Source organism: Ambystoma mexicanum, chromosome 1p (assembly GCF_040938575.1).
Source record: "Ambystoma mexicanum isolate Mex_15411 chromosome 1p, UKY_AmexF1_1, whole genome shotgun sequence".
NCBI lineage: Eukaryota > Metazoa > Chordata > Amphibia > Caudata > Ambystomatidae > Ambystoma > Ambystoma mexicanum.
The window spans coordinates 836,216,563-836,241,244 of NC_090921.1; the positions used below are offsets into that span (position 1 = coordinate 836,216,563).

The 24,682-nt window shown below is 45.9% G+C and overlaps 1 protein-coding gene across 2 annotated transcripts in view; it reads right to left on the minus strand.

Moving 5' to 3' along the window:
• Nucleotides 1–770: 770 nt before the first annotated feature.
• The window catches only part of ANKRD35 (ankyrin repeat domain 35), a 502,129-nt gene continuing 478,217 nt past the window's right edge, over nt 771–24,682 (minus strand). For both annotated transcript variants that reach the window (XM_069652800.1, XM_069652801.1), the window contains exons 12-13: nt 6,618–6,683; nt 771–6,117 (exon numbers count right to left, since the gene is read on the minus strand). In XM_069652800.1, the coding sequence (XP_069508901.1) occupies nt 6,046–6,117; nt 6,618–6,683 (138 nt within the window). In that variant the 3' untranslated portion in view covers nt 771–6,045. The remainder of the gene's footprint in view (nt 6,118–6,617; nt 6,684–24,682) is intronic.

A 24,682-nucleotide genomic window follows, 5' to 3' on the forward strand; every position in this document is an offset into this window, starting at 1 on the left:
AAAGGAAGAAGAGCTTTGCTGAACAGCCTAATGTGCCAAGTGAAAGGTTATTTTTATTTGAGAGAGTCAGGAGTGAAACTGCAGCGTAATTTAAGGAGCGCCTGCCAATACGCCTAGACAGACTTGTGGAAAAGGGAATTTCCAGCTGGAATGATTGCTTTGTGCTTTCTCAAGGCTCTATTCTCCGGTTTGGGACAACCTAGGACCACGTTGGAGCCATCAGCCCATCCAGACATTATGCCAGCCCATCATACAAAAGCAATTATGAGCCATGCTCCAACATGCATGATGCTCCACTATAAGCCCACATGCGGACCGCAATCATTTATTTTAAAAGCCTTGAGAAAGCACTTTACATGTGAAACTTGCGAAGTCTCATGGCTAGATTGAAGCAAAACAAACAATAAATTCACCTAAAATCTGAGAATTTATTTTGTACTATATTCATTAACGAATATGAGTGCTCCAATTAATCAGTAGAGCGAGCAACTTTAGAAACTGTGTAAGCCTCAGACCCTTTATTCTCAGGGACAGATAAAGAAGGGAACTCGATTAGTTAACAATTGTATATAGACATTATAATGCAAAATGATTTGTTTACATTCGTACTTTATGGGCTGTATCATGGATAGTGTTTCAGTAACTGTTCCAACCATGGTTAAGTCACCAGGATTAGTCCGATTATATCAACTGCTAATTTTTACGAACCTAAACAATTGGGCACAAGACCGCCATCCCTCCAATACCCTCATAGACAACAGGCAAGCATGTGAAACAATCGTTTTTATATTTTATTTTAAATATATACCTCACACAAAAGCATATTCAAATGAAACCATAGAAACAACATGGCACAATAGACATTAAAATTTTCTAAAGGGCTTCCACTCAGACTCTGCAGAATAAGGGCCAGGATTGTTTTGCGTGCTAAACAATGTGACGACCTTTGGAATAAAATCTTTGATTGGAAAAGGCGACCAGAGCAGCAATTGTGAGTTTTAAGATCTGAATGGATTGCCCAGGAAAATATAGGGCTCAGGTGAGGTTGAGGATTATGTGAAGGTAAAGGTGAGGTTAGTGCAGTCATTGGGCACGTTTGAAGGCCAGGTAAGTGTAGAGCCCACTGGGTGTAAGACCCTCTCCATATTTCAGCTTCAGATGAAGATACAAAAGTCCAATATAAACTGAAATACAGTGTATTGTTGGATGTTCTGTGTGTGAGAAATAGGAGGTACGACAACAGGAAATCCTGACATGAAAGACTCAAAACAAATTCCTACGTTCCCCAATGTGTTGTCACTGCCTCAAAGATTAAAGACTTCAGTACTGCACCCTCTTTCCAAGGAGCAGAACGTGATACCACATATATTCAATGGGGGCCCTCTGGAAGGGGACACAAAACAAAAAAGGGTACAATTGGCAAAAATGGGTTGAACATTTCTTAAAATGGAATAAAGTGCTCAAAACCTCTTAATAGGTGAAGAAAAATGAAACTTGTGTTTAAGGATTAAACGTGTAAACATTACCACTGAGCAAAGACAGGACAAACGTTGTCTTGCTGGTGAAATGTGGTGAGATCTCACACCCTGAGTGGCGAAGATGAGAAATCGCATCTTCCAGGGTGAAGATGAGATAACTGCCACTGTCAGAGGGGAGTGATAAGGGAACAAACATTCAAGCGGAAAGAAGTCCATCGACTGAAGAAAAGGAAGTGGAATTACCTCAGAAGGTGGAGAATAGGAGAAACATCCTCAGAGGATGAAGCTTTAACAGGAAAATAATCTCAGACTGCGCAGCATGTTTGGTGAAATATATCCACAGATGGTGCACACTTGATGCAAACCATGAGGGGCGAGATTGCGGAACATGTATCCTCTTTAATAATGGATAGCTATAAAAAAGATTTTCACCCGTGATTCAATCTGTGTGAACCACCTTCAGGGTTGAAGACATTAAACCTCAAATCATGTGCATCCTATTGAGTGACGTAGTATGTGATGTCAAAATTTGTCAACGCTGGGTTAAAAGAACTTGTGCAGGGTTGGTGTTGAGATGGGAAATGTGTATACTGAAGGACAAGAGACTAAAGACCATTCAGTGTTTTAATATGCATTTGTATCACCTTGTGTACCACATATATTTAAGTGAAACATCACTAGATAAAACATTTTATTTAGGGTAAGCAATGGCAGATGATTAGTTTAAACACAAGTGGCATACATGGGGATAAACATGAATGCAAAAAAGCTATTAAACCAACATTCTTTCTGAATAAACCTGCCATATATGGATATTCAAAGCAAAAACAGAAGTGCGTTGTCCCGGGTTCACACTTCGGAACAGGACTTTAAAACATCACTGCCAACACTTCAGCAACCCTGTGATTTCGAAACGCTTGCAAGTCTAATAGAGGTTGGGGAAGAACTCTACATAGATTTTCAGTGATGAAACATCTTAGGTGAACCTGTATTTAGATGGCTTAAGAAAATTGGTGCTATGAAATGCAAGATGGAATACATTTAGGGGTGAAGTCTAGTTAAACCATTATTATAAAAAAGGCACGCAGAGAGAAGATTGTGCAGTGAGTGACCGGAAATAACCTCTCAGGGTATAAAGGTGAGATGAAACCTCTTCAGTGGTTGGATCTGTTGCAAAGAAGGCAAGGCGAACCACACCAAGAGAAAGATGATGTAACAAAATCCCTCTGGTGTTGAAGGAGAGGTGAAAATCTGAAGGAGAGGAGAAGCAACCCAAGACGTATGGAACAGGTGACCTTTTTGTACATAGAGAATAAGGAAGGACAGATACTCAATGGAGGGCTAGCGAAAGCATCTTCTGGGGTCATACGGAAGAAGAGCAGCCCAGCTTAACAGTCAAAAAGGGGTATTTTGACACTCATCTTTTGGGAATGAAGAAAAGTGACCAGAACACTGTGCCACGTAGAAAAGCAGAGCTATGTGCATTTTCAGGATGTACTGAGGAGATAACCAAGAACTGGTGAAATGTATATCTAATCAATAAACAAAATGTATGTCTAATCGATAAACAAGGGTAGGTGGAATGCATCTTCAAGCGTGAAGCATATGTATAAATCATTGCTGAAAAAAGAAAAGAGTAAATAAGTAGGTGAAATTCAATGTCCTGAAGTGCAGCATAGCTGGTAAAGCTACCCTTCCTCATGGTAAAGAACAGAGAGGGAAATGGTGATATTTGGCGATAGTAGGTTACATTTGGTAGGTAATTTGGAATGTGATATTTCTCTCAAGAAGGAACGAAGAATAGGTGAACTGCCCCTGGAAACAAAAATACGTTTAGGTGAACTTCATCATAAGGTGATAAAACAAAAGTACCAAACAGAACAAAACATTGATAGTGTGACGAGGATTGGAAAAATGGTGGAAAAGCCAGGTAAGTATATTCCATGGAGTCAAATACTCATAGCCTCATAAGAAAACCTCCAAATACGAGAAGAAAAGAAAAGCGTCCATGGAGAATAGAATTATGTAGTGTGATTGGGGTAATCGTATGAGCTAAAAAAGTCACAACTATGGGCAAACTTCTTAGAACAAATCTTGAAAAACAAACAAAAATTTAAATTAAATCTCAGAAAGGAATATATAAATCTCTTTACAAACATTTAAGGTTAATGAGCATGTTGGAGGAGGTAATTGGTCAGCTAAAAAGCTGCCATCTCCCTCATATTCTCAATCTGGTGGCCTGTGTGCTTTTTTCCTTCACTGTATACTGGTTACTCAAAATCAAATCTTACTTTAGTACCTTACATCTTGCTAATCAGTTAGAAACATCACAGTAAAGCGGCTCACAGGGTCATATTATACACAACGTTAGGTTCACTTGCATTATGTGGCTTTACAGAAAGAGCAAATCCCCATAAATACGTTTACTACTTGGACTAAATAACGCCACTGATGTCCACTCCTAAGCCACAATTCGGTTGCATCATTGAGTAGAAGACTGCTGCTTTAAGACAGTACAAGGATTTTAAGTGTATTCTCCTGGTACGATTGCTAAAGTATTGTCGATTGGGCTGTTCCTAGGAGTCAAAATTGATCTACGCAACTAGATCTCGTAATAAATGTTACATAGTCCGGTTAGCCTGTTGACACATTTGCAGCTAGCCAGATATGCTGCTGCCTTGTTAGGCAAGGGTGAGCTGAGAGTCAGTCCCAGGTCAGGCAGAGTCTTGTGAATGACTGCCCTTCCATAGCCCTGCCTGCCATTCTGAATCCGCAGATTATCAGGACATCTTCAAAATTCCCTGTGAGCCAAACTCACTGTAAATGTAATGTAGACATAGCAAATTCCTTAAAATAATTGCTAATTTCACTTGAACGATGTGTAAACCCATACATTTAAGCTTTCTCTTCTGTGTAAAGCCGTTTAGTGTCTGTAGTGTGTTGATTTGTGGGACGTGGTTTTGGACCAATGCTAGAAACAAAACCAAGCCCGCTACTCCGTGGACTTAAATCGACTTATACATCGAATAATAACTTTACAGCTACCACAACCAAAGGTAATCTTAGCAAAACAGGACCTCGGAAGGCATTGCACAGAATGCTCCCAACACATTTTTGTTTGCTGTGTCCATCTCAAGGAGTGTTTTCAAAGCCTGGCATTTGTCATCACACTGTTTTATCCTCCAAGAGCAGCTAAGGCTACTTTTGAAACAATTCATCGATTTGGCAACTTTAATGTCAAAGCAAAATAAAAGCACCAAGTAAGATCCAAAGAGGAGTGAACACATGCAGGAGGGTTGGGACAGGTTAATTTTGGACTCGCTATAGACGATGCCGGGAGACTTGCAGCTCCCTCCACCCAGCCGGCCGGCTTAACCATTTGCAGGTCAACCACTTTGCTCAACTATTCCAAGACTGCTCTGACAATCCATTGTCTTTTCACACAAGACCTTGTCACTTCCCATGAGACGTCTCTCTCTAAACCTGGTGAGCCTAGAAGGCATTGAAGCTGGGGCACCCATGTGGGTAACAGGTTGCCTCTGCAGCAGGTGGACATTTTGTAAAGTGGGAATGGCCATTCTGCAGGTTCCTCACAGTGGTTGTGGCCTACCATGCAGTGGGTAAGCATGTGCAGTGGGTGCACTCTTTTACATATGCATGCCTCCTGTGAAACATCGCGCCTCCTCTTCAGGAGGGGGAATTCCAATGTAGTGTTTGGGGTCCTGTTGAGCAGGTCTGCTTCTACTGTAGTGAGTGCCTTTCCTCCACAGTGGGTGGACCGCATCATTGTTTGGGCCCCTCTCACCACGAAGGATGCAGGTGGGATTATGGATTTGTAGGAAGGGACAGTGAGTCACTTTTGCCTTCCATTCTCTTCTAAAAATGGCAGAAATTGATGCAGAGTGATTCCTGCAGGGCACCAAGCATGTTTGTTGAGCACACATCCAGACATTGAGAATTGTATACGTTCGGCCAAGTTAGATCTACTATAGACGATCTCTTAGGCTTTGCCCATCCCCCTCTCTTAGCACTACTTTATATCATTGGGCAACTGTAGATAAAAAACACAACAACGATCTCTGGAGCCTCTCTCCTGTTCTGAAACTACTATAAAATTACATTAAAAAAGAGTCATTCTTAAAAACCCCTCCCCCCTGAAAAATAAATATAAAATGTACAATTCTATAAGTGTGTCTGTTGCTTCTATACTGTGCAATTTTGATAAAGGTAAACGTAAACACATCAAAAATGTTGGCTGTTTGTTTAAAATGAAGGCCGCCCCAGCAGCATCTCTATCCAGTTCATTGGAGCCGATAGAGTGAAGATGGAATTCAACCGAGGAGATAGCATATGACACTACCGTAGGGTAAGGCACTGCAGGAGAGTCTTTTCAGAGAATTCCGCCTTCGGAAGAGTACATTTTTTGACTTGTATATGTTTATGGCTTTGTCAGGTTCCCCCAGTACAAAAGCAGATGCTCCCAATTGTCTTTGTTGGCGATCCAGCTGCTCACATTCCCTGGCCTTTGAACATCAAAGAGGCACATGCCGCCAACGCAAACATCCAGTCAGCACACCATGGAGTCCTGAATTTTCCTAATCCGCAGCAAGGACTGATGTACTTCTTCATCCATGAAGCCCTAGAGGAGAAGAGCAAACACCGGTCAGAACATTTCACCTCATCAAATAATACTGAACAGTTACACAGTTCACACCACAAATGGCTAATAATAGGTGGTATATATAGTTCAACCGAATGGCATTCATTTCAGCAAATATGCCCAATGCTCCTCCCACTGGCCATGTGCCCAAAGCTCCTCCCACTGTCCATGTGCCCAAAGCTCCTTGCACTGTCCGTCCGATCCCAAATAACGGTGGCTCATTCTACTGTCATAGTGCCCCATGCCCTATGGTCTAAGTGTAAATGTGCTATAATACCCCTGTGGCATTTGTGCACTCTTGGACGCATGTCGCAAGCAATTTAGCTGGAGAAGGGGAGTGTATCACCAAGGATAATTAAAGGGCAGATTGGCCGACTGCAGGCCCACCCTCAGTGTTGGTATAATCCTGTGGAGATCATGCAATTATCCATGACTAGCCATTTCTTGCTCTTTATACTAAATGCATACTCAATTCTCACCTGGGCTGCGTGGAGGAGGTGGGTTCTGTAGATCGAAACAGTCTGTTGATGCTGATTTTGGGAATCCTGAAAAGAAACAAATGTCGGATTACACAGTTCATGGCCACTAATACATCTCACCACAACCACCAGAGGCGTTACTGCCACAGCAATAGCAACACACATTGAACAGGCACAGTACTGGCACTTCTTAGCACTCTTGCTATTCTAGGGTTAGGACAGTACTGGCACCTCCCAGCAGGAATGTTACACTTTTAATGTGAGAGTACTGGGACTTCGCAGTAACAATCCTATACTTCCGATGGGCTCTCGGGAAACCACGGCATAAGACAATAAGCAGGTGTTTATACAACGTTTTTTGCATGATTCCCTGCTTCCAAGGGCTTCATCAATTGCAATCATTAACCAATATAATGGGAATCAATGTATCGACCTCAGAAAGTGAGGAGAGCTTAACATACTTGCCAACATTCTGTGACCAAAAAGAAGTAAGATTTTTAAACTTTCAAATATAATCATTCGGATAAAAGTGGAATCACAGGAAAATACAACACATACATTGTTTGCACTATTGGAGCATTCTAAAATACACAACCCATCAGACAGCACAGCATGGAAAGATATTAAAATGTTTACAATGTAGAATTCTGAATGGTAAATTAACACCAAATTAAATTACCTAATTACATTTGTATTCATGCAGTGGAAGTTGAACACTGAATGACATGGAGACGGATACCCCCTCAGTCTGATAGGCAGATGCTGTGTGATGGTGGTACGCTCTGCCACTTGCCTTCACTGGTGGTTCACCTAAGGGTTATACCAGCAAGAGTGCAGGGCAGTGTCATGTAGCTGTCAGGTCAGTGGATTGATCTGAGCCCATTCAAAGTAATTACCTACCAGCCCACTGTACAGACAGACTAATGAATGTGTTGCATGCTTTGTCCTACAGCCTACCTTAGAGTTACATACATTACCTGCCACTGTAAAAAGCAGTAGGATCTGTCACCCAAATCTGTAGGTGGTAGGATCGCTTAAAAAGCAGTAGCCTACTGCCTAAATCAGTAGGGCTGGCAAGTATGGCTTAACGATACCCTCTGTTGGTGCCAGCTGCAGCAGACTCCCTTGCCCTTGAGTCACAAACTCTTCTGCTATTTAACTTCTTTTTTTTTAGTAATGGTTCAGGCCACCAAGTACAGCAACGTATCCCCTCCTTGGTCAAACCCCTCCTTTTACACTCCTATTAATTAATGTATAATGCGCTCAATACGGAGACTGGGCTCTAAGTGTGGTTTTGGATTTGAACCTGTGTTGCTCTTCGTTGTCTTTCCTTGCTTCCTAAACAAGCCTGGGCTGGCAGGGCAGGTGCTGGTGTGTGCTGTCATTGTCTGCAGCCACCCAGTCCAGGAGGTCAGCCTGATGCACTTGAATACATGTTTTTTTAAAGGAAATCACTGCAGAGCGATATAGAACACTCAATCTCTCACACACTGCACAACGTTTCCCAAATTCATTTCCCTCTGGAGCCGCCAGCCAACCATTATGCCAATTGGTTATAAATGTAGCAAGAGGAGAGAGAGAGAGAGAGAGCGAGAGAGAGAGAGAGAGAGAGAGAGAGAGAGATTACTGATTCAAATAATGCTAACGTTTTCAACCACTGAAGGATTTAATTGTAGTTACAAGATTCTTCCAATCTTTGCTTTCAGAACTCAGCAGGAAAACCTCCTTCATTCTGAACCTGTCCCTCATGCTTCTGCTGAGGATGAACATGGGTCTACTGTTCTCTTCCCATCACAATACATTTCACAGATCACCCTTCATGCACTAAAATTCCTGAGCATCCACAATGCTCTACTGAATCTACAGAGGTTCCTGATCACTCAACAGACAGAGTTACCCAGTGCCAGTCTGAAGTTAGCACGAGACATGGATACTGAGGAAATTGGGGAATGCAATGGGAATGTACAAATGCAGGTCTTGACACTTGACATGCAGTAAGAATACCCAACATATCCATACCTCTTTCAAAGCAGGGTAATGTCTACACCTTTTGTTCGAGTACTTCTTGCAGCTGGTCCATGTCAGCCTGGATTAAAAGACAGCTATAACAAATTTCCATATGACTCGAATGTTCGAGGATTTAGCCCAGATTGGTATAAAAAAAAGGCTGTAGGTGGATTCTATGTAGTAAGGCAGTGGTTAGTGTATTCTCATAGAAGTAACTGTCTTTTTTGCTTTGCATGTTGGCTATTTGCCAATAAACAAAATGAGCACTTTTGAATGGTTTGGTTTGATCCTAGCTGTGCGTTTTTTCCCATTTTAAAAAAGGAACAGAAAAAATAGTAATGCATGAATATTCCAAGATACAGCTGAGGGAAAGCTACAAATAGCCAAATTTAAAATTAGCCAAGATAGAACTATTATTTCTGAGCTAATAAAAGCCGAAAGGGAACAGCGAGAGAAGAACTGTGCAATTCTAAAGTGACTGCTTGATTCTATATTGCATCTCGGCAAGCAAGGGATGCCTCTCCATGGACACAGAATATGCGAGATTCAGAAGTACGTCCAATGAAGGGTTGCCCAATGGGTTGTTGTTGGTACTCTTGTTCAGAAGTGAATTGCCACAGCATTTCGGTGCTGGACTGCCCATTTTGGCGGGGCAAAGACTGATATGCAAATGGATATTTCCCATCTGTGAAAGGTACAGTGAGCAAAATGCGATGGCTGCGAACTCTCAAAGTGGGAAAAAACCACAGAACAGGTCATCATGCCACGTTCTTTCTAGAGAGGGGCGCCTGCTACCTTTTCTGAAGCATTGTTATGCAACAAGCATTTGATATTAGGGTATTTACTTTCAGCTCAAATGTTCGGCCACATGTTGGCTTTTTGGTACTAAGAAATGTTTCCAAAAGATGTTGCACAGATGTACTCATGGAATAATGACAATTACATTGAAGATGACAGCTGCCTAATCCTATCTAGAGCCCTTATCTTATCAAAATTAGAGTATTGTAATTCCCTCTACATAGGGGAAACTAAACAAACCATCAACAGAATACAAGTGCTCCAAAATAATGCACTTAGAGCGGCCCTAAGTATTCCTAGAAGAGTACATATTTCAGAAATAAGAGGGAAACACAAATGGCTCTCTACCCAAGAAATAAAATCAACCTCAAATCTGCCTCCCTCATCCACAAATGCTTAAATAACAAAGCCCCTCGTTACCTAACAGAACGTTTTACTAGAAAAATCTCCACTAGACCAACAAGAACAGCCAGTCCCAATTGCCTGCTAGTGCCCAGATTTAAACTGACCACTATTGGAGGGTCCAGCTTCCCAGTCAGGGCAGCTCAACTTTGGAACTCCCTACCTCATGCTCTTAGATCCGACCAAATGTTCAACAAATTCAGAAAGAACACAATAAAATGGCTCACCGAGAATGCTATGTAACCCGCATTCGTCCCACGTATCCTCTGCATGTACTGTACTTATATAGATTTGCTATCATGTAAAACGTCAGCTATATGATGACTTGCTGTCTGCACACCGTATTGTATATGCACTTTACTGCCTTACCTTCACCCTGTGGAGCCAAGAAACCTGTTTTTACTGTGCTCTGTATATTTGTAACTTCTGTAACCAAGCTGTAAGTCCTCTTGTCTTATGCGCCCTGCTACCTCAGGGTCTGGTGCGCACAATAAATGAATAAACAAACAAAACAAACCAAACAAACATTGAAAGCTGTGTACAATTGTACTCAAGTTGTTTGCTAATGTTTTGCTTTGTTTCAGGAGGATCCATATCATATGTCTGGTGCTGAGACGAAAGGTTATTTTTGGTCCCATTGCCATTCTGGTATTATATTGGTATTTATATTATATGGGTATTTTATTTTCAACTCAAATGTCTGGACAAATGGCTTGTTGGTGCCAGGCAGACAACCTTGTTTAATGTGTCAGAGAATCTAAATAAATTATTAAAACAGGTTTCCATTGCAGTCTGTGGTTTTGTAATGTTTGGCCTGGTTACCACCAGCACAGTATGGTTTATTGCTTGCTTGCGAAAGTTTATTTAATTGTTCTGTTTTGACTTGCTGATGGATGGTTCGGATTCAGATCCCTAGATTTCGTTGTCAAACTGAAATGACATTTTAATTGCATGTACCCTCCATAACAAATGCGTGGTGTGTAACTAATAATAGATGTGGCTTGTAGTGTAAGGTTTTATAAATTAAATATATATCGGGTTTCCTAGTTATACCTACAAAATTAAGTAAATTGTAGTGACCCCCGGTCTGACTCCGACCACTTTCTGACCGAACGGCGCAGTGGTACACCGCTGAGCGACACTTCACTCCCCCGGCACCAAAACCTGCCCCACCACTGCCAGCGCTTCCCTTTCTCTTTCTCGGTCTCCGTCTCCGTCTCCCACACATATCCAGGCCGACAGGGCCCTCCTCGATATTCAGACTCCATCAGCCCCTCAGTGAGGTTATAAGTGCAGCCTCCCGCCTCATTTCCCTGGGGCAAATCACAGCCCTAATCTGCCCCACTTGTGTCCTGTTACCCAGCACTTAAACTAGGGAGGCAAATGTTTAATTCCCTTCCAGTATGGATGCTGTAGGCTTGTCCACCTTCTTAATCACTTTGCAATTCACTGCGTAGTTACATTTCTGAACACTTTTCCCCTCTAGTGCCGTTGTCATCCATTCCACTAGTTCGGTCATCACTTGTACTGCATGAGGGAAATATCAGCACGTTCCACTTTATTGCTACGTTTACCCCTGCATGCTGTGGTGGTGGTGGTGTCACAGGAGATTTAGGTTTATTCTTTAAGACTCACAGCTCAAGAAGAGAGAATCTGGCCTGGACCCTTTTTTTTTGTCCCCCTATTATAGTTGCAATGCAAAGAGGAATGACTAGCCCTACAGGAGGAGAGGGGGCTTATTTCGTGTGCCAAATATGTGCCTGTTTGAAAACTAAGGGTATGGTGCAACTGGTAGTTTGACCGATGTTACTTACATTTATTTATTTGTTTATTTCACTTATAAAGCACGGAGTAACCCTAGGGCATCAAGGCGCTGTTACATGTTACAATGTTATGTGCTTTAAAATGCCACCATTCAAAAGGACTATTCAAAAATAGGACAGCTTGTAGTGAAAAGCCACAAGTTGAGATGCCATCGGCGTTGTTGTCACATTTTGATATTGGTTGCAGACTCCTCCCTATAGCAGCAGGATTATCCTCCTTCTTGGATAGCGCCTACAATCCTTAACATCTTTTTAACTTCACGTAGGTTCCGCTTTGAAAAAAATGTTTTAATTAATTTTGGTAGCATTGATTATGTGGCCGAATGGCAACAAACGGCATAGAGTTTAAAGAAACGTATTCCAGTCAACTTTCAGAATGCTACATTTTAAAAGCTCCTAGAAGTATTGCCTTGCCTCTAGAACCTTTTCTGATATCCAACAGGCATGAACTTGCTTTATCAAGTGGTTCTCAACTCTTCCCTCTCTCGCTTGCCTGGCAGTTTTTAGTCATTCACAGTCCTGGGATTTTATAGAATCACAACTGCTTCTTTCTTGGCTTTCATAGAGGCCGTTAGGGTCATCAGCCTCCCGTATTAGTCCTCGATGACTCAGTTGCCTGGGGCCTCAAAGCAACACCCTTGGGTTGGTTGTAGGGGCCAGGTGTCAGAGTACATGGGGAAAGGTTGAGTAGCCTGGTGCCCAGCTCAGTAGGCTTGTTCGGTTTCAAATGTGCGATTCTCTCTCAATTTTGGGAAAGGGGCATGGGAGTGGGGCATATTTGTTAAATCTCTGACCTTTATCTGTGTCTTATCCTAGTCAGGCTGGACCTTCTCCACCAACTTCGAAGCACCCTTTGGCCCACTTGTTAGAAGGTAAGTCCCCTAGACATTTTTCAATATGTACGTTTCTTCTCTCTTTATTATAGTTTTATCCACCAGTCTCACTTCTCTCTGACTCTCACCACCCCCTTTTGCTCTCCAATTTCCTTTTCCTCCTCCCTCTGGATTTGGGTGTTCATTCTACGTCTCCCCTTCCTTGTCCTTTTCGACCTTTCGTTCAATCGCTCACTACTTCTCTGGCTTCTTGGATGTTCCTCCTCTGGTCTATAATATTCCTTCTATACTACCACTTCCTTATTTGTCTTGTCCACTCTCGTTCTCGGTCACTCACTCTGTTCATGACTTGCTCTCTCCTTTCTCTATGCATTCCTCCTCCTCTACCTGTAGTGTTTTCTTTCAGCCTCAGTTCCTTTTCCTCCATGTTCTGCCACTGCCTCCTCTCCCTGCACGACTCTCTCTCTCACTTTCTCTATGCAATTTACCTTCTCCTCCTCTTCTTTGTCTCTCCTTTGAGCTTCCTCCTCTTCCCTCTCTCGCTGCATCTCTCTCCCTCATTCTCTCCTCTCCAACTGCTCCTTCCCCTCCACAACCTCTGCCTTCACTTTCCTCCTTGCACTGCTCACCTCTCGCCATAACCACAATGTGTCTTCTAACTCCCATAGCCTTTTTCTACCTAGGCCGCTTTTTATATTGTATCAGGACTGATAATTGGTCATAGAGAGAGAGAGCTGAAGAGGATTGAACAGTTAGGCCCTTTGATGCGAACAGCAAGACAAAAAGGTAACGGTGGGTGCAGGAGAGCCAGGGGGGAACACAAGCATAACGACTATATGAATCAAACTCGCCTCAGTAACCCTGGAGAGAGTGAGTTAACCCTTTAAGTGCCATGGGTATTTCTCCCCAGTGCCAGGGCTTTTCGGTATGTGGCCATTCAATGGCTTGTGACTTTTTTGTTGCATGAGATATCTGGGCAAAATTTGGCTCCTTTTTTTCCCCACATGTAGGCGGTTGTAACGCCACCCAGGAATCCTAGGTTGCTGTAGGGGGGTGAAAGAAAATAACCAAAAAGGGGGAAAATTTTGTTTTTTTTCAAAAAAGTGCCAATAAAATGATGTACAAAGAAGCCTGTGGTTTTTTCCTTGTAAGAGCTAGGAACGAATGGTTTGCTGTGCTGAATTCCCTGGCTTTCAAGAACAGGTTGAGTGGAAATGAAAAAAAATTATTTTGATGTGTTTATCAACCGTTTTGTGAGAGGTAGGCGATTTTGGCCATTTTTACCAATTGGACATGCATGGACGGAATGGAAGAAAAGAAGGTAAAGCCGAATTGGAGGACAGAAAGGGATATATTTCTGAAAAGTAGACAAAATTCCAAGTTTAGGAAGGGGTTATATGCGTAGGTCAGGCAACAACTAGGTAGTAGAGGAAACTGCCATAGATTGGGTGAAAAGCAGTAAAATGACCGAAAATAAAGGTATGTGTTGGACATGGTTGGCTTGGTACGGCAATGGCTTCTATGGATTTTGAGAAAAGCAATGCTCCGCTACATTCCCCCGACTCTTGCAGTTAGGAGAGCACACATTTTTTGTAGCGTTTTACAAAACAAGCAATACCACAAGCCAAACACTGAGCCATGGTACACAGGAGTTTTACGCTCACGGCCTGAACAGACGCACTTAGCATGTGTAAATCGGGAAAACCAATGTGGCGAGGAACGGCAAGCATACATTTTTTGAAAGAGCAGACCTTTTCAAGGGTAGGTGACTTGTGCAGGTTACAAAAGGGTATGGTGCCTAAAGCAGCGACTAAATGTAGGTCACATTTGGGAAATGAAAGGGTTGTGTGACAAAGGGCACCAGTAAATGGGTCAAAACGTTATGAAAACCACACAAACAACACATGGCCTACTGTCCCGCGTTCCCACAGGTGTCCCGATTAAAACGGTACCTCACATGTGTGGGTGCACCTACCGGGGGCGCAAAAGGAAAAGGGTAACCCACTGGTTACCCCAAGCCTTTCGCCACTGACCATTTTGTTCATGTGGGCAACCTACAGATTTGGGCCTAGGGTGTCGAAGCCAGCAAGGAAAACGGGGAACCCCATGCATTTCCCAAAAGAGGACACCTGTGGGAATCCACACATGGCCAAATTGGAGTGGCGGCCCATCTCATGTAGCCCTCCCCAGGGGCAGATAAGGGGGGGGGCTGTCCTGCATTCCTCCCTGGGCTCAGGCGTCCGTTCCTAGGAGCAGATATCTGGTCCCAGGGAGGGCTGCATGACATGGCACCCACTCCATTGTGGCTGGGGGGGGTCAACACCCCATCACATTAGAAAATTCCCAGACCCTTTGGGGTGCCCCACAGCCCCCCTAAAATGTGTTCCACTTTTTTCCTTTGGTAACCCAACTCCCCTTGGTGCAGAGAGGCACATTGATGTGCCATTCTGGCGCCGGGGTGCCCAAACCTTACTGCCCCACCCACTGGGGGGCCTGTCCCACCATTTTTGGGGGCCCTCTCCCCCCCAGGGGGGGTGTACCTCACGCAGCCGTTTGTAGGAGGCCCAGGAAGGCCTGCATGAGGTGCCCCCGCCACCCATTTGGGGTGCGGGGGAGAGGGCCCCCAAAAATTGTGGGACAGGCCCCCCAGTGGGTGGGGCAGTAAGGTTTGGGCATCCCGGGACCAGAATGGCACACCAATGTGCCCCTCTGCGCCAAGGCAAGTTTCGTAAACAAAGAAAAAAATGGAAAATGGTGGAATGCATTTTAGGGGGGGGGGCTGTGGGGCACCCCAAAGGGACAGGGAATTTTCTAATGGGACGGAGTAGTGACCCCGTCTCCCCCACCCGCAATGGAGTGGGTGCCATGTCATGCAGCCCTCCCTGGGACCAGATATCTGCTCCTAGGAAGGGACGCCTGAGCCCAGGGAGGAGTGCAGGACAGCCTCCCAACTTATCTGCCCCTGGGAGGGCTACATGAGATGGGCTGCCCCTCCAATTGGGGTTGGGGTGGAGAGGTGCACCCCCCTTCACATTAGAAAATTCCACGGCGGTGTAGGGGGCCCCTCCGCCCGCGCTAAAGGGCAGCCTGCCATTTTGAATTATTTTCTTTGTTTACTATACCTGCCTTGGCGCAGAGGGGCACATTGGTGTGCCAATCTGGCGCCAGGATGCCCAAACCTTACTGCCACACCCACTGGGGGGCCTGTCCCACCATTTTTGGGGGCCCTCTCCCCCCACCCCAAATGGATAGGGGTGTACCTCACGCAGCCGTTTGTAGGAGGCCCAGGAAGGCCTGCATGAGGTGCCCCTGCCACTCATTTGGGGTCCGGGGGGAGAGGGCCCCCAAAAATGATGGGACACCCCCCCAGTGGGTGGGGCAGTAAGGTTTGGGCACCCCGGCGCCATATTGGCACACCAATGTGCCCCTCTGCGCCAAGGCAAGCTTTGTAAACAAAGAAAAAAATGAAAAAGGTACACTACACTTTAGGGCGGGCTAAGGGGCACCCTAAACCGCCAGGTAATTTTCTAATGTAATGGGCGGTGACCCTCTACCCCCCCCCACACCAAATGCAGGGGGGGCATCTCATTCAGCCCTCCCTGGGAGCAGATAAGAGGGGGGCATCTCATGCAGCCCTCCCTGGGAGCAGATGCCCCTTCCTAGGAGCAGATATCTGCCCCCAGGGAGGGCTACAAGGGGTGCCCCCCTTTCGCCTTGGGGTGACGGGGAGAGGGCCACCCCCTTTTCTGTAAAATATCTCTCTGGTGGCTAGTGGCCCCCCCACTCCCACCCAAAATTCCCTTTTTTTATTTTTATTTTGCCCCCTTCCCTGGGGGCAGATAATCAGCCATCTGCCCCCAGGGTTGTACACATATGGGGGGCAAGGGCTGCTTACTGTAAGCAGCCCCCACCTCCCCCCGCATTCAAAGACATCTCTGGTGTCTAGTGGCCATTGCTGCCCGCGCAATCGAACGCCCTGCGCCCGTTCCGCGGGCAGCAATGCCGTCACACAGGGTGTCCTTGGAAAGGGGAGACTCTCCCCTTTCCGAAAAAAATCTCTGGTGGCTAGGGCCCCCAAGCCCCCTCCCCCTTCCCATCACTTTGTTTACACTTTTTTTTTTTGCCCCCTTCCCTGGGGGCAGATGATCAGCCATCTGCCCACAGGGAGGGCCCTAACCTGCAGGCCCCATCCTTTGGGGGGCCTGCACACTTCTTCCTTGTGGCCCTACCCTGCACCCCCAAATGGATGGGGGCCACCTCATGTACTCCTGCCTGGTGGCAGAAATCTGCCCCCAGGGAGGTCTACAAGGGGTGGCCCCCCTTTCCACTTGGTGTGGGAGGGGGAGGGCCACCACCCTTTCAGGGGTGGGCAAAAACAAATCCCGTGTCCCGGCCCACCCCCCATCCCATTTTTAAAAAAAAAAAATGTTATGCCCCCTCCCATGGGGCAGATGGTCTCCTGTCTACCCCCAGGGGTTTTTATATCTGGGCCCCCATGCTTTGGGGGCCGGGGGGAGGAGGGCTGCTTACTGTAAGCAGCCCCACCTCCCCCCCGCATTCAAAGACATCCCTGGTGTCTAGTGGCCATTGCTGCCCGCGCATCGAGCGCTCTGCGCCCGATCCGCGGCAGCAATGCTGTCACAAAGGGTACTTGAAATACAGCCGGAGATCGAGGGGGAGAAAGGTGAAGACTCACCTTATATTTTCACTGCAGTAGCTCGAAATGGCTGCTGCGGTGAAAATTACTGTCACGCCGACGTGAAACTGAAGTTAATCCAGCACCTGGGGGGGACCTCCCCATCACATAGCCTGGGGGTTGGATTACAGTTTTGCTCGATCCCTGCCTTGCAGGGATCGAGCAAAGCAGAGTGCCAAAACCGACGAGATGTCTCGTCGGTGGCAACGTGGAGCGGTTGCCACCGACGAGCCGGCTCGTCGGTGGCACTTAAGGGGTTAAACAAGAATTGTTATTGGCATAATCCTACTCGTCTCAGTGACACTGAAGAGAGTGAGTCAAACAAGAATCGTTTTTTTTTTTAAATAATTTGTATTATTTTGTTCAAACCAAACAACAATACAAACCAAACATGCAGTGCAATTTAAGACAATTCAAGTAAGCACATTTAAAATTTAGACACTGCTCTCCCAGTCCCACCCCCCTTTATGAGCCTGCTTGTTCTTCGCGTTCAATATCTGCTCCGTGTGGCAGGGCTTCACTGCCCTCGGATTCTGTTGGATCCGATATTACTGCAAACATTTCAGCGATCAGTAATTTCCATACCATAAGGGAGCCCATTTCTTCATCCCCACTGGTGTTACTAGCATCTTGCCCCCCCCATTGTTTCAGCCTCCGCCATTCTGTAGGTCTTTCCACCAGACCTCTACTCGCGGCTTATGGCACTTCTTCCATCCCATAGCAATCCTGCGTTTTGCAAGCACATATGCCAAATCTTTCAATTTCCCAACATGTTTAAGTTTTCGTGATCTGGGATACCCTCCCAGCAAGCAGGCGCAGGCCGTGTCTATTACTAGCGTAACCCCCTTCCCCGCTAGCTTTTGAGCCACTTCGCCCCAGAAGCATTCGATTACCGGTCATGACCAAAACATGTGTATCATGTCAGCATTCTCCGTGTTGCACTTAGGACACGCCTGGCGCCCAACGCCTGGGAACTTTGATATCCTCAGAGGGGTCATGTATGCCCTGTACGTTATATATAGCTGTATTTGTTTGAACCTGGCATTCCTCGACACCTTCTTGTGATATCTCAAAGCACGTTCCCACATCCCATCTTCCATCGGGACTCCCATCTCCGTTTCCCATTCCAATCTCAAATGTACCAATTCCTTCCCAACCTTAGTCATCAACATCTCATACAGTCTAGAGATCTCATGCCCACCCTCCGATATATCATATATTGCTCCAACAGTGTCATCCGGTTCCTCTGTCAAAATAGTTTCAGGCCACATACTTCGAATTTTCTGCACTATTCCATGATATGTAACATATTGGCCTGTATGTAATCCTGCTACTGCCTCAAGTCCTTCAAAATCAGTAATGGTCCCATCTTGCAAAATGTCCCCCAACGTAACTAGTCCCACTGATTCCCAGTAGGTCCTAATAATCACCCTCAGCTGCTTATCTCTCTTTGCCAGTGCAACCAACGGTATCTGCGGGGCACATGGAAAGGGGTCCCCCATCATCCGGCAAGCTCGACGCCACATATACCACCCCAACAACATCATTCCAGGGCGCTCCTTCATTACTGAGCCAACCAACCAGATCATTTCCCGCAAGTAAAAAGGAGTACAGTTCCGCCCAAACAACCTATGTTCAGGGGTCTCTTCATCAGAGAGCCACTTAGCCACAAATTGCAGCTGAGCCGCTACATAGTACGCCTCAAAATTAAGCAGTTTAATACCGCCTTTTTCGTAGAAGTTCTGCAACTTCCATAATGCCACTCTATTTCGGGTACCATGCCACAAGAAGTCCCAGCACATACTGTTCAGCTTGACAAAAATCTTCTTAGGTATCATATATGGGATATTGCTAAAATAATGTAAAAGCCTAGGTAGAACCACCATCTTAAGCATTGCACTTCGTCCCATCATTGCTAAGGGCAACTTCTCCCAAAACCTCATGCATTTCCCAATTTTCCCAATGGCTATTTCGGTATTACACTTATGTTCCTCCTCTGCCGTGTAATACACGTCTATCCCAAGGTAGCGGAAGGAGCTCACTGCCCACGGTGTCTGTAGCACCGGCAACCTTTCTACAGGGAGTCCTACATAGCCACCCAGTGGAAACATGCTAGATTTCTGGGGGTTCACCGCTATGCCGGACAGCCTGGCATACCTCTCCAACACCTCCAAAACAGATTGGAGATTTTCTTCCGGGTATTTCAGATATAGTAACAAATCATCTGCGTACAAGGATATTAAGTGTCGTTCCCCTCCCACCTTGATACCTATCAGGTCATATTGTTGCCTGAGGTATATTGCTAAGGGCTCTAGGGCTAAAATATAAAGCATCGGGGACCAGGGGCACCCCTGCCTAGTACCTCTGCTAAGCTGCCATCTCTCAGATATCACTGAACCTGTTCGGACTCTGACCATTGGCTCACTGTATAGCATCTTAGCCCATTTAATATAACCTGGCCCTACTCCATATCCTCCTAGGGCCGCCAACAACCATGGCCACTTAACCGAGTCAAACGCTTTAACTGCGTCTAATGACGCAATCGCCATTTCGCCTTCACTGCTGCACCCCCACTCGACCACTCGATGGAGTCGCCTATGGTTGTAGGTTATGTTCCTGCTCGAGACATAGCCCGTTTGATCTGGGTGAATTAATTTGCCAATTACTCTCCGCATTCTGTTTGCCAGGACAGCTGTCAGTATCTTACTGTCCTGGTTCAGCATCGACAAGGGCCTGTAGGAGCCACAACTGTGTCCTGGTTTATTGGGCTTGGGGAGCGGTATTATGATCGCTTCCCTGAGCCACTCCGGCAACCGTCCAACCTCAAATGCCTCATTAAGCATTTCTAGCATGGGGGGAGCACTTCCTCCCCATACACTTTATAGAATTCACTAGGGAACCCGTCTGCTCCTGGAGTTTTGCTAGTGGGTAACTGCCTCACAACCTCTTTCAGTTCCTCCAAAGTAATCGGTGCATCCAGCTCTTCCCTCTATTCGTCACTTATCTTGGGCAGGCCTATATCCTCTAATGTTTCATTTATCTCCTCTTGGCTGCCTCCCTCTCCATCCTCATACAGCACCTTGTAATATTCCACAAATTCCCTATTAACACCTTCTTTGGTATCTACTGTCTCGCCATCTTCTTTGATTACAATCCGAATCGGGGATCTAGGGGTTTCACTCTTGTACAACCACGCTAGAAGCCGGCCCCTTTTTATCCCCTCCTGCATGCTGCCTCTCTATATACTTTCTATAGTTGAGATTACAAAGCCTATCCCAGTATTCCGCGCACTGCTGCTGTAATTTGAGTACTAACTCCGTATCAGCACCGCCCCCTTCCAATACTCTTTCCAGCTCGATCTCAGCTTTTTGCAGATCAGCTAGGACTCCTCCCTGCAATCCCTTCGATTTAGCTATAGCAACCCCACACATCACCACCTTAAAGGCTTCCCATAAAGTACCCGCAGACTTCACACTACCAGTATTCACCTCAAAATAGGAAATAATCTCTCTGAAGACCGGATCTTTGAGCGCTTCTGCCCGGAGGCGCCATGTCGGTATCCGCGCCCTCGGGGGGCAATATTGCCATCCGAGGACCAGGGGCGAGTGATCCGAGAGGACTCTCGCTTTATATTCTATATAGATACTCTCTGTGACTACGTTTGGAGTGGCAAAGACATAATCAAGCCTCGTATGCAGCTGGTGCGGAGCCGAGTAGTGTGAGTATTGTCTCTCATCAGGGTGTTTTGCTCTCCACACGTCTACCAAGCCAAAATCGGCTAGCAGCGTCTGCAATGCTTTAGCCGCTGGAGTGGGCCTGTCAATCCTATCATCCGACCTGTCTACCTTAGGATTCATTACACAATTAAAATCCCCGCCCCAGATCACCGCACTACCCACACACACACCAGGTTTGGTGCACAACGTTCTGAAGTATGTCGTTGTGTTTTGGTTAGGGGCATACGTATTCACAATGCATACTTCTTTGTTCTCTAGAAGTCCTCTCACTATGACCATCCTCCCGTCCGCCTCCGCCACTTCCTCAATTAGCTTAAATGGGACATGCGGCGCCACCCAGACGAGCACTCCTCTGGCGTAGGCAGAGTATGACGAACCCGCCACAAACCCTCTCCATTTTCTCCCCACCAACTCCACTTTCTCTCGCGTCAGATGCGTTTCCTGTAGCAGAGCGACATCTATCTTCTGCCTCTTCAAATACAGCATGACCTTATTCCTCTTCAAATAACTGTTAAGTCCTCTGACATTCCACGTTATTATCCTAAGATCCCCCATGGCTCAGTAATAGTTCCCCCTCCCCCTTCCAATCAGCCCCCTCACCCACACAAAACAGATTCCTGACTCTAGCTCTTCCGCAAAGGCTCATATTTAAACTTAAACTCCCCATAACTATGAGGCTCCTACCCCAACTTAAACTCCCTTTAACAACAAACTCCCCGTCCCTCCCCCCTCCCACCACCCGTCCCATTTCCAACAGCACTCCCCCCCTCCCCCCAACTGTTGCCCATCTCCATCCCTGGATCTCAGGCATCCCCGCATCTAGCTCTTTCTGGCTTCCGCCTGTACTCGAAGCTCTGCAGGGTGAGGCCGCCCTATCGGCTAACCTACTGCTACTACAACTAATTCCCGGGGGTAGGTAACCGCGATCTTGCTGCTCCCATTTGATTAAAGTTGCTACGCCTAACGCTCTCACATTTATGTATGCAATTATATATCACATTATAGTCCACCAAAGCCACAAGGTTCGAAAGCTGCGCTTCATCTATGAAGTATTCAAGACTCTATGGTAGATGCCCGCCGTCCCACCTTTGCAATGTACATGATACAATATCTTCACTTATCGTGTTCTTGGCCATCCTGTTCCCCATCTGGCGCCAGGCAGCCCTGTAAGTCCAACCACAACGCTGTGTCCTCCGTGGTGTCAAAAAACAACGCTCTGCTTTGTTTATTCCGGGTTTACAGTTTTAGATGAAGTTTGGGCCTTGTATGCAGTTGGAGTGGTCTGCGCTTGGGGATGGTTGTTGTATAGGTTGGCCTAGGATTATCTCAGTGAGTTGAATAGCCAGGTTTTTAGCTGCTTCCTAGTAGCTAGGCAGTCTTCCGTTGTTCTGATTTCCTTTGAATTAATAGAACAGGCATGTTAATAAGTAATCAAAGATTAGTCGTAGGCGCTCAGCTGGGAGAACGAACACGGCACATTGACCTGGTCTTTGGGAAGGGACCGACTTGAGAGTCTGCAGCCCCACTTTAGCTCACTACACTTTTCACAGATGGGAAATATCCATTTGCATATCAGTCATTGTCCCGCCTACGTGGGCAGTCCAGCACCAAAATGCTATGTTAATTCCCTTCTGAACAAGAGTACCAACAGCAACCCCAGACACGTGTTTCAGCCTTTTTGGGCCTCGTCAGTGAGGTGGAGTTGTGCCACTCTAAGCACAGTGAGGAAGGGGTCCACGTCTGGATGACCCTGGGAAACTTAGGGTGACTAGACCGAAGGCCCTTGAAATAATCAAAAATTAGTTGTAAGCGCCCCTCTGTGAGAACGAACACGGCCCATTGACTTGTTCTTTGGAAAGGTACCCACCCGGTTCTCCATTGATCATTACTAGTTTGGGTGGTGTAACACGAGTTCCAGGTTGGACAGGTTTCAAAAGAGATACATGGAACACTGGGTGGATATGCATGTTGGAGGGTAAGGCCAGTTTAATTGCTGCTGGATTTATTATAGATTCGATGGTAAAAGGACCTAAATATCGTGGGTGAACTGTCCGGGTTCCTTTTATAGGCACATGTTTCAATGCCAACCAGACTTCGTCTCCAACCTGGTAATTGGGAACCTTTTCACGACGCTGGTCAGCGTATTTCTTTTGGCGGTCCTTAGCTTGGTGTAAATGTTCGACTGCCTTTTTGAAGGTTTGAGAGATAATGGTGTGTAGGGTCTTAATGGCTGGCCTTTCCAGAATAGTTGGAACGTCTAGTTCGGAGGTGCATGGATGTCTGCCGTACATCGTATAAAATGGAGTCTGCCCCGTACTGCTGTGTAAAGACTTATTATAGGCGTATTCAGCTATCCACAGCAAATCTTTCCAACCTTATTCCACTTGATGTAGCATACAGCGCAGGTATTGCTGGAGTGTTTGGGTCGTTCTTTCTGTTTGGCCATCCGTTTGGGGATGGTGGCTAGTGTATAGTCGATTATATCGATTTGGGCCATGGAACAGCATTTTCTCCAGAAGTTGGATACGAATTGGGTACCTCGGTCTAAGATCAGTACCGAATGAAACCCATGAAGCCATATGATATGTTCGAGAAATACCTTTGCCAGGCTAGATGCATTTGGGAGACATTTAAACAGCAGGAAGTGTGCCATTTTTGAGATAATGGATGCCAGGGCACCGGCGGAATTTCCAATGGTCTAAGGAGTCCAGATGGTTTTTGCTTGGAGGATTTATTTTGCACACACACGCCGCAGCATATGATGAATTGAACAACGTCCTTATGCCACGTGGGCCACCAGTAGCTTCGTTTTACCTTGGCTAGAGTCTTAGCAATTCCAGGGTGATCCTCAATCAAAGAGTTGTGATACCCCGAAATGACCTGTTCCTGTAGTTCCTTTCTTGGCAAGAATAAACGGTTCCTGAAATATGGTAGTTGGTCCTTGACTGTATAGTGTTCTCCTTGTGCATTCCACTCTTGTAACAGCTCAGGACTCATCAAGTGTTGGATCTCTTGTTGTAGTTCATTCTGAGTCATAGTTGTCGTAATGCCCAAGAGGTTGTCGATTGGAATAATGGCCACTGGATCGGGGGTCGTGTATACCTGTTCATCAATACCCATATGGGAAAGGGCATCAGCTTTTCCGTTTTTGACCCCTGGTCGAAACATGATCACATTATCATACTCTGCAAAGAAAAGGGCCCAGCGTAGTTGTCGTGAGGATTGAGCCTTTGCTGTTTTTAGATATTGTAGATTTCGATGGTCAGTTACTGCGGTGATTGTATGCTTGGCACCTAGGAGATAAAGTCACCAGGCCTTAAAGGCTGATTTGATGGCTAGAAGCTCTTTATCTGTGATAGCGTAATTGAGTTCAGGTGGTGAGAATTTACGTGACCAGAAGACTGCAGGGTGCAACTGACCGGTTTTTGGGTCCCTTTGTGAGAGGACAGCACCCATTGCCATGCTTGAGGCGTCCGTTTCTACCACGTATGGAAGATTTGGGCGAGGATGTCGCAGGATCGGGGCGGAAGTGAACCTCACCTTAAGTTCTTGGAAGGCCTTTTCTGCTTCTTCTGTCCATTGGAATTTATTGTTGCTCTTTCTTAATAGTGATGTGATCGGATGCACTATTTGAGAAAACCCTGGGATGAATCGGCGGTAGAAGTTTGCAAAACCCCACAGGCTCTGGATTCCTTTGAACGAACTTGGTGACGGCCAGTTTAGAATGGCATCGACCTTGTGCACATCCATTCAGATTCCTTTTGGGGTG